We start from the raw sequence: 10,494 nt of genomic DNA, 5'->3' as shown, positions 1-10,494 counted from the left end.
CGCTGCTCCGGCACACGAACACCCATACGCCCAGACACCTATCCTGCTCCATCCCTCGCAGGGCAGCGGTACGTTGTAGGTGAGCAGGGCACAAGGCATTAACATTTACATGGCTCACGCACCCACATACCATGCTCCCGAGCAGAGGGGGAGAGGCATTGGTAGAAACAACAACCAAAACTTTGGCAATTCTTTTGTGCGGACCCAGGACACCCCCCCGCACACATGCATCCCCATGCCTTCCATTATATTATCCATCCATCCATCCGCAAGGTGGTAATGTGCGGTCCAGTGGGGTGGGGGGCCAGGGAGTGGGGCTACCGCCTCAAGGAAGCAACGGAAACTCTGTTACGGACGCCCATGGATCCATGCCTGGGGTCGGACGTTGCCATTAACGTTTCTATTGTGAGCTTTTGGCCTTAGCGAAATAAATAAAATTCGACAGTTGCGATGGACATCTTCAGACTCCTCCGCCCCACAACATCCAACGAAGAGAAAACTCAAGCACTGCAAGAAAGCTGTAAATGTATTACGATTTTCCGGGACTATAACTTTATATAGGAGAATAGATATTTCTCATTACTTTAATTATGTAATGACTCGCACACCTAAAAAGTGTTTTCACCTAACAGTTGCGGTGAAAGAATAACCTGAACTTCTGGTGTTAGATTTCTTATTATTAGCTTATTGTTTCTGCAATGAATAAGGCACACTTCTAGTGTAAATTGTCACTAAGAAGGCAATACAGTTCTTAAGTTGCATAACTCTTTTTTTAAATTCCATTAATATGCCTCTAATGCAAATCCCTTCGAATTCAGTGGACTGTGTTACTTTCTAAAACAATTCTCAATAGTTTTTAAGAAGATATATATTATGTACGTATTTCTAAAACTAACGATTTATCACCAAAAATGCATTGAATTTCAACCTTTAAAAGAAATATTCTTAAGGGAACATGATATTTTTCACAGTGAATCGAAAACTTTGTGGTTTTCAAATTTCGCCCAGACGAGCCAAGTCCTGGGATCCGGGAATTCCGGGAAAAGCCGGCCGGAGGAGGCTGCGCGGGACCAGGGACCGACACCTACCAGTTGGTGCTACTACTCAGCGTATTTATCTATTCATGCTCACAAAAAGCAATTCGAACGCCGGTCCTGGGGACGGAGCAGCCTCGGGGGCACTCGGGATGGGTGGTCCGGGGGCAGGACAAACTTCAATGCAGCTAACGATGTAGGGACAACAACAGAAACAGAACTGCAGATGGAGTTGGAGCTGGAGCTGGAGATGGAGATGGAGCTAGAGTTGGAGCTGCGTTGCCCGCAATGGACTGCAGTGTAAGTTGATTCTGTGATTTTCGGGGGGAAAAGTTATCCGGGACTCGTCCTGGCACTCGTCCTCCTGCTGGCTCCATTTTGAGCTTTTATTATGTTTTGGGCGGCTCTCAGCCTCGTGTTGGTTCAAAGTTGAAGCTGCACGGGAGTTGGGAGCGAAAAACGGAGAGAAGTGTAGACTTTTTAGTGTTTTACACAAAAGCGCCTGCATGGACACGACCGAAAGGTCGAGGATCGGGGGTCAGATCGGGGGCCGGGCCAAGAGACGGAGGCGGCGGAGACAGAGACGGAGGCGGAGGCGGAGAATGGGATCGGGTTCCTGGACGAATGGTTAGACGCTTGGCTGGCTACAAACAAACAGACAGACAGAAGGAATCGAGTCTGGGAAGCGTTTGCAACATGCATTAGATTGGCAGTTGGGGATTTACTTGTAAAATGCAAATGCAATGAATGTACAATTTAGAAATTTTTACACCAAAAAATAGTAGACTCGATGGAACCGTCACTGCAGTTGGGGGAGGAACGAGAACGGGAACTGGCACTGCCACTGCCATGTTTCCTTTCATTGAACTGCACAACGACGGGATACCAAGGGAGCAGGACGGGGCTGGTGTCCTGGGCGTCAGTCTGTTTTTAAAGTTCATTTGAAATGCAAGCCGTTGTTTTGTCTGAATGACTCGTAATCTATGCTAATGAAATTGTTTTTGGTTTCGGGTTTTTAAAACGAATTTCAGCCCCAGCCAACTCGCAAAAACTCTCCGCATAACAGCAGAAATTACCGGAGGAGCAGCAACTACAAATAACAGCGGCGAAGGGTGCCAAGATAAATAAACAAAATATGTGTTGGCTCAAATTGAAAAGCAAGAGCAATGTACTTGAAGATAACGTCATTTCGGTCCTTGCATTCAGATCGCTTCCTAAAGAAAATGGGGAAGTCATATGACTATATACGTTAGAATATTGAAGTGGCTTAAGCTACTTTTTATATACTCGTATACCACCTATCATAAATTTGTATCTGTATATAACGATTACTTGTTTGAATATCAGTTGTATATCAGCTTGTGTATTTTAAGGCGGTCGATTTTGCCAACCCTATCATAACGTTATCTACGAATACCAATCTCCCTTCACTTATATTGATCTTATGACCAGGCCCAATCTATGCTAAAGCTAGGCAAAAGTGAATACAAAGTGACTAAGAAAGTTTGACAAATATAGTGGTTTTTACAATGTTTAAGTCTCCGTAAATCAATGTCAATCCGACTTCACAGAAAGTATTGGTAAAGAAATATTGGTAAAAATCAGAGAAAATACAAGAAGGAGATAAAAATCATTATTGCATTATAGGTAAATACATCCGGATTTTAATGCCTTCCAGTGTCATCCTGCCACCCACTTCGCCACACTGATCTGGCATCCACTAAGCTTAATTCGGTTACCAAAATGCCAAAACACATTTCCACGTTGCAGGACCGAGAGAAGACTTTTAGTGCAACCACAACAAGCTTACATTCCATTCATCCGCATAAAGCGATCCTTGCCGCAGCTGCAATAAACTCAGGCAGCACTTGCAAGTTGCAACTATAAACTGAGTTGCACATGCATATGAACATGCCTGCAGCCATTTGTACATATGGGAGTGTGTTTATTGAGGAATTCATCAAAATCGCCAAGGCAACTCGAATTTTCATCGGATATTTGGCAAAAGTTGTTACTGTTACGCCCACGACACAAGAGTGTCGACACTAAGAAAAACGCAGCCTCAGTTGCTTCAAAATGCTATATTACTTTTATTCATTTTTACAAAATAAATTACCTAAAAAACATGAAACTTAACCTTACTTTTTATTATATTTACCTTTATTTTAACCTGTAGTGTATATATTATATATAAAAGCTATATTTACTATGATTTAGCTTTATATATGAGAAAGGGAATTTATAGTTATATTTGGACCTGTTAACAATCTTACACTTCAGAATTTTTGGTCTTTAAAAAATCCGTGCAAATTATTATTATGTAAAATTACATCAAAAAGAAGGATAAACAGGATGCACATTTGTAGGCGCAGAGTTAAAATATAAATTTGGAATGTGTGTTACAATATGTCAATGTTTCTTCAGTCTTATTACTTTTTTTTCTTATTATTTTATAAAATAATTTCCTTTTTTAACGATTTTTTAGAAAAACTTAATACTAAACTTAATACTTAATACTTAATATTCAAGTATCTTCTTTATGATACAATATAATTTCAAATATTCTGTTTTATGTTTTAATATTTTTGTATTTAAGTGAGCAAAATGAAATCCTTTCCCCAACGTTCTAAACTATGGCAATTGGTCTGAGTGCATCCTTAACCCTTGACTGGACGAGCAGCCACTTTCCCGCCTCCACCGCCCACAAAAAGCTCCTGGAAGACGACCGTCGCATGTGGCGTTGTTGATTACATTGTAGTGGTTGCCGTGGTTGTTGCTGTTGGATGTTGCGTTGTCTGCGGCATTATTACAGTTGTTATTGTCGTCGGTGGCTGCCAGCTCCTGGCCGCAATGTAAGGAATTCGGAAAAGTTTCCCAAAAAATGTCTGCGCACTTGACGGTGACGGCGACGACTTCCGCTGCAACTTGCAATGTGTCTGGTGTTGATGCTTTTATTTATGTGATGCCGGTGCGCCCACCGCCTCCACAACTATAGGCCGGCTCTTCGGCGAAGCGTCAATAGTTGTATTTCAGCCAGCCAGGATCCGGAAGGATGTAAGCTACACGAATTCCTGCTCTCCAACTTAAAAATTGCGTCCCGTGGGCACGACGTTTGAGAGCGAACTCGCAAATTCTGCGACTTTGGCCGACCCCCTGCCCCATCGTTACATTACAGTGATTACGCTCCGTAAGACTTACGTTTTTATTGTGACCTGGCGCGTCCACCACCCTTAGACTCGCAATTTTACACTGAACAAAAGCCAATTTGCCTTTTCGGCTAACGTTTTTAGAAATAATTAACTTTTTATTATAACTATCCGCTTTTGGCCATGTTTTTGTAGAACCTAATGGCTTGTTATTAGTGTAAACAAATTCGAATAACTCTGTGAACTTAATGATGGCATTAATATGTAGGTACTTAATGTTATAAACCTTTATATGATGGCATTAATATGTAGGTACTTAATGTTTTAAACCTTTATATTGCTTTCCTATTTAAAACGTAGAGTTTTCTCGTTGATGCTTATGCTTTAAATCCTATTAAAAAATCTTCTCATCATTAACTTGACGAGAACTAATCAAAAGGAATTACGTATCTTACATATGGTAGATTATGATTCAAAGTTCATATGTAAAAATAATTTTAGTCGGCTGGGGCCCAAAAACTCCACAGGAAAAACCCGTAGGAATCATAAAGGAAAATCATATTTTCCTCTGTGCACGTTGTAAAGTGTGTATGTGTGAGTCGAACGTTGTGAATTGGAATTGCGAAAACTTGGTGGGAAAACTTGAAAAGCGCAGTTCGAACAACGCAGACTCCACGGGGTCCGGGCTCCGGCAGTGGCACTATCCTAACTACCACCTGCATTACCAAATCAAGCAGAGCACGTAATGAATCAGTCACAGCGATTAACTTTTACAGCAGCAGCGGGCGAACAAATTACACCTGACGTTGTCGCAGAGTCAACATGCCTTGGCACAATAGTCGAGGGTGAATGGCATGACGTTTGATCCACCAAAACTCAAGAAAACTTGAACATAGTGACTACTTGAGGAAGATTCTAGTAGCCTAGCAGTTAAGAGTCCGACTCAACGGAATGGTATCTAAGACTCATAACTCTATTTTCCTAGCCTTTGGTTATCTACATAGCGTTATTTTATTTTCTGAAACTCTCATTTTTTGTTCATAACAATAGAAATAGATAGAACTATCGAAACAGAAATATTCAAATTCAGTTTAAGTAGCAATATCAATTACAATTTGAAAATATAAAAGCAATTAATACAAAATACCAAAGCTCTTATTGTTAAATATTTTCATTTATTAGTAAAAATATAATTGTATTTGATTTGTATATTTAAGTATATTGTTTGTATAATTTTAATTAACAAATATTGCAGCAAATTTCATCTACTAAATTATGGATTACGTTACGTATGTTTCATACGCTTATACGGTTGCTTGTTTGTTTTTCCGGCGACGCTTCGTTGTCTGCGTGTGAGTTCCTGTCCGGTCATTTCTCTAATGATGAGTGTGTACGCTGACTTACAATTAACAGAAAATTTTAACGAGTTACAGCAACAAAACGCTTTCCATCACGGACTTACAAAAAATACATATGCTCGTATAGAGTACGTATCTACATCCTGGTGCTGAGTATGTGGAGTACGGCTTAGCCCTGTCGTATTACGGATAGCGGCTTACATGAGACGGCAGCCCTCCCGCTCGCGGCTGTTTTGCCGGGGCAGTTGACGTTGGGTGGGCGTTGAGTGAGCGGAGGAACCGCTGGCCATCGCCGAATTCCCATTCGACTCCAAACTTGCATGCCGCGTCAGCCGTTTTTGATTTGGATGCAGGTCCGACCATTGGTTTCCGTTTGCCTGCTGTGATTTTGGCACAAAATCGACCTCTTCATTCTCAAGTCCGTGTAGTTCATTGGCCGCGTCCTCGACTTGCTCGGTACCCGTGCTGGTATCTTGGAGAGGCGAGCTGGATAAGTCCCCCAACGACTGTATATACTGCTCCAGTAGATATACGTGCGGCTGCAGGGTGAGAACGAATCCCCGGTACAATGATCCACTGTGCTCGAAGGTACTCTGGCTTAAAAACTTGAGAGCCGTCTCCGTGCGCCGACAGGTGTGAACCGACTCGCTCCGTATTATCCCGTTTACAATCCGCGAAATGGAAGCAGCGTCTTGGAGCAAGATCGAAATAACCAGAGCGTAGTCCGTACAGTTTGCCTCGATAAATAGCTGCAACAAATAACGCAGCTTGATGGACAGTTTCTCGGGTAACGGTTCAACATTAAGGTCATCCTCCGATGCCGGCAAAGAATAGAGCCGGCGGTAGCGGAAGTTGTCGAACGAAAGTTGTGATCCGGACCGCGTCTTCATTACTGGTAGCGAACTTGGTTGCTGAAGTTCTTCCTCCTCCTCCCTAATGCATGGCTGCAGCTGTGGAGACTGCGTAGCAGCTCCATTGGGCGTGGCTAGACTGAAGTATCCAGACTCCGACGTCTGTGAGGATCCGCCACCACCAGTCTGCCTAAGACTTCCGGTTAGATGAGAAAAGTCGTCCTTTACGGGAATCGGAAAAGGGTTGGGGAGCTGTAGCTCCGCGTGCAGCGCTTGCAGTGCTCCTGCAAAATTATCCAATTTGGCTGCTCTATCAGATTCCTGTGAAAGCCAGGTGACAAGATGAAAGTCAAGATAGGCGCACATATAGCCCAAGTCAGTCAGTTTGTGGTTCTGCAGTAGCTGGCGAGCATGGCGCTGCAAGATCAGGTCAATGCAAAACGTCTCCCTCTGCTTAGTGGACCGACGGCGCACCACTGTGGGTGCTCCTGAACTGCTAGTTTCTGTCACAGGCGATACTCCTGGTGCCCCTGATGCAGCCTGCTTGTCCTTGGGCAGGTTGCTGGTCACCGTGGTGGAGAAGCTTCTCTCTCTGGCAATGGGACCCAGAACCATATTGAAGGCGTCCGCATTCTGGTTCACCTGCTGCTGTGTGGTTACCTGGGGAGGCGGAGCGATCTTCACATTTACCACCATTGAGGAACGCGGCGAGTCAATTTCGTTTGGGTCGATGGCTTTCAGAAAGCGAATCAAATCTTTGCCCAACTCCCACTTTCGCTGCTGCAGAGCTATGTCTAGCAGCATAGTGGCATATTGCTTGCTTACTACAGAGGGTTCCAGATTCTGTAAGATTATCAGGTAACTAGCAGCCGTGTCCAGCTGATCGGACTGCAGACACATCTGGAATAGATCCTTGGGTTTACCGGCCATTGAGAAGAGGTATGGCCAAAGGGCGATCTCGGTTTTTCGGGCGCACTGAACAATTGTCTCCAAGTAGACGGGAAATTCTCTTATAAAGTCCAGGATGCTGGGCAACTGAGCATCCGGAATGGGCTGTTTGCTTGTGGCCTCTTCCTCTAGAACCTCATGCAGAAGCAGTTCCAGGGCGTGAGGAAAATAAGGCAGCGATCGACACGACTGGGCGATTTCCCAAGCGGAGTATCCAAGATTCCTTTTTATAAGCTGCCGAAGGACCTTGTGAAGATAGATCTGCGACTTGCGCTCCATCACAGCAAACGGAAGTGAGAAGTGCGATTTGTGTTCGTTTGCGTAAAGCGTGCTTTCGTTTTCCACCCCTAGCACAATCACATTGTCAAAGAGCACGACCAGCGGATAGAGCTTCAACGGAAAGCTTAGCATGATCCGCTTCGACATAAAACTGTGTAGCCGCTGGGCACCTCCGTGATCTCCCTCGCGTCGCTCCCTCCCCGGCGGCAAAATTGGAAGCCAAACACGCATTCCGTGAGCCCCCGAGTAAAGCCAAAGGCAGTCTCGCATCGCACACCGCTCCAGGGAGTGCGAGAGCCAGAAGACCTCCACGCAGCTAGCCAGGCACGTAGCCAGCAAAGTGTTGGGAACCTATGTGGTAAAAAGAAAAATCAAAAGTTCGTCTTTTGTAAAAATCAAGGCGCAATTGTAAAGATACAAGTTAAAAGCAATTTTTAATTTAACTAATTAGAATCACTACATACCTGTTCTCCGGCGTCTCGCTGGATCATCAAGATACGGCCGCAAACATTCACGATGATGGTCTCTGCTTGTTCCCCGCCCTGATGCTGACCCTGAGGCTTCAGCTCATTCTTGAGGTTCGTCACGGTCAGACTTACAATGCAAGCTGGGTGGATGCAGATGCTCTTTACATCCAGTTCATAGGCGCACTCAACGTCAAGGGCATAGGCCGATTTCTTTGACATATTAAACAGGCTAACGATCCCATCGGCAGTAAGTACAATCAACTGGTGTCTAAATGCGTTCAGGCTAATTACGGGCGCTCGCACTTGCAGCTTGTGGCCGTATTGGTTGTCTAGTTTGCACTCCGCTGGATAGCAACGCAGCTCATCTGTGCGGTCCAAAAGTGAGTAGCAGCCCATGACCACAAAGCCACGCCACCAGAGAAGGCCACCGGAGACCACGAAATCCTTCTCCTGCGACTCGTTGCCAAAAAGTTTCCACCGTCGAGTAACTAGAGAGTAGTGCGCCAGTCCTGTGCGTCCAGCCACTGCTAAGTGAAGTCCGTCCGGATCGATTGCAGCATATCGAATAGGCCAGTTGGTGGCCGCGTAGTTGAGTGGTAACTGCAACACAGTCCAATACTTGCTCTCCGTGAGGATACTGCCCGTGTGCGGGTTTTGTTTTAACTCCAGACAGTCGCCTTCGCTGAACATCGCATCTTCCGAACTCACGCCGCACGAGGGAAACGTGGCCTGGCTTCCGGCGTAAGTCAGCTCCAAGTTGTTGCCCTGGTTAAGGTACAGGCAATCGTCGCCCTGCAGCAAGATGTGCGGATTTGTAGTCATGCAGGGATTCATGCTTAGCGCGCTCTTCACAAACTGCAGCTGAAGCACATTGCTCTGGTCTTTTTCCTGTCCTTCTGAAGGCTGCTGTGTCAACATAAAAAGTTGATAGCCTTCGGTGGACCATTCTAGGCGACGGAGTTTGAGTGGATTTTGTCGCACTAAATCTACGTTGAGGCCAAAGTCCCAGCTAAGAGTAGACATCAACAAGGATCCGAATGTGCTCCATAAAGACAGGCCACCATTCGTCCAACTAACGGCAAGGACACAACCGTCTGGGCTCCATTTAAGCTCATTCACCGATCCCAGGCTACCCGGCAGCACATTCTCCGTGAGCATCAGGCGGTGCGAAAATTCCAGTCCACCGGTGGCATCATCAATCGCATAGACGTTAACCGCCGAGCTCATCTGTCCGTAGGCAAGCAGTCGAAACTTGTGGTTGACACTACAAACGCTCGCATCCTCTACGTCCGGCACCCAGAACCCGTGCATGTGGTCGGTCTCAAACCGAAGATGGTTTGCAATCAGAAAGGCAGCGCGACGATCGCTGAAAACGGCTGCGCAACCGCTTATGAATGGGGAATATTCTAGTGAGGCTACATAGGAGTCTCGGTTCAAGGGCGGCACATTCCGGGCGGACGACTGCTGTACCTGCTGCTGCACGTAAAATGGAATATCGCGCAGTTTAATGGCAGCTAGGGCTGGGAGCTCAAGTTCGTTCTCGGATTGTTCCAATTGACTCCACTGCAGGCGTAACAGCTCGCAGGATTGGGTGGCAAGGAGCAGTTCACTGAGGCTGATGCAGCACACAGTGGTGATGACGGAGCCTAATGTCACGGTACAGAGCTCACGAAGGCTAAGACGGGGAATGTTCTCCTTGATGAACAGCTCGGCGGAGTCACGTTTGAGGCTCGCGGTTGGTGGATCCACCTGCATAAGAATCCCACTGCCGTTGGCATCGAAGTCCAATTGATAGAGCAGCAATGAACCTGATGCGGTAAGCAGAGCCAGCTGCCGGGAGTCCGGCTTCCACACGATCAGCTGGTTGGAACCGTACTGCCTCTGTGAGTCTTCCGACCGTCGAAAGTAAGCGATGGGAATGAGCGGATTCGCATACCAAATGCCCAGGAAGTCATTGCCGACGGCAGCCACGAGTATTTTAACCGCGTCGCAGCAGATGTGCCGGATGCTGGCGCTCTCGCCAGGCAGCGCCAAGCCCACCCGCTTGGGCCAGCCTACGGGAAAGTACATCCTCCGAGTGAAAGGTAACTGCGCAAACGGAAAACTGCATTAGCAAGGGCAAGGATGTGGAAAAACGAATTCAACCTGCTGACGGATGCGGGTGCATTTACATTTTTTAGTTTACGCCCAGTTTTACATGGTATCCATTGCCTAATTAGCACTTTTACAAAACATTCCACAACACAACAAATATTCTGCGCGATTTTACGCTGGTATCGACCAATCGAATATTTATTTTGCAAAATGCTATCGGATTTGATTTTGATGGTAAGCGATAACGCCGATTTATAAAATTACCTTCTACTTAGTTCCACAGAAATGCTCAGCATAACTAGGCTAAAAGGTTAAAC

At 45.7% G+C, this 10,494-nt stretch overlaps 1 protein-coding gene across 2 annotated transcripts; it reads right to left on the bottom strand.

Annotated features, from left to right (window-relative positions):
• Positions 1-5,345: 5,345 nt before the first annotated feature.
• Positions 5,346-10,356, bottom strand: LOC108108773 (guanine nucleotide exchange factor subunit Rich). 2 transcript variants are annotated; one of them, XM_017216942.2, is made up of 3 exons: positions 10,229-10,356; positions 8,081-10,171; positions 5,346-7,967 (listed from the first exon to the last, which is right to left on the bottom strand). In XM_017216942.2, exons 2-3 carry the CDS (start codon positions 10,151-10,153, stop codon positions 5,736-5,738), a joined length of 4,305 nt encoding a protein of 1,434 aa, XP_017072431.2. In that variant the 5' UTR covers positions 10,154-10,171; positions 10,229-10,356; the 3' UTR covers positions 5,346-5,735. The 2 variants fall into 2 exon arrangements, with proteins under 2 accessions (XP_017072431.2, XP_017072432.2); XM_017216943.2 differs by having other exon boundaries at positions 10,255-10,356.
• Positions 10,357-10,494: the final 138 nt, after the last annotated feature.

The sequence above is a fragment of the Drosophila eugracilis genome, unplaced genomic scaffold, assembly GCF_018153835.1.
Source record: "Drosophila eugracilis isolate 14026-0451.02 unplaced genomic scaffold, ASM1815383v1 contig_2154, whole genome shotgun sequence".
Lineage (NCBI taxonomy): Eukaryota > Metazoa > Arthropoda > Insecta > Diptera > Drosophilidae > Drosophila > Drosophila eugracilis.
Note: the sequence above shows the minus strand (reverse complement) of the source record. Positions and strands in the feature narration are given on the sequence as shown.

What these genes read in the sequence shown, in the direction of transcription:
- LOC108108773 (XM_017216942.2), bottom strand. Translation starts at nt 10,153, where the DNA reads ATGTACTTTCCCGTAGGCTGGCCCAAGCGGGTGGGCTTGGCGCTGCCT. An exon ending in AGCGAGACGCCGGAGAACAG is followed by an intron (nt 7,968 to 8,080) that starts GTATGTAGTGAT and finishes TTTACCACATAG; the next exon opens with GTTCCCAACACTTTGCTGGC.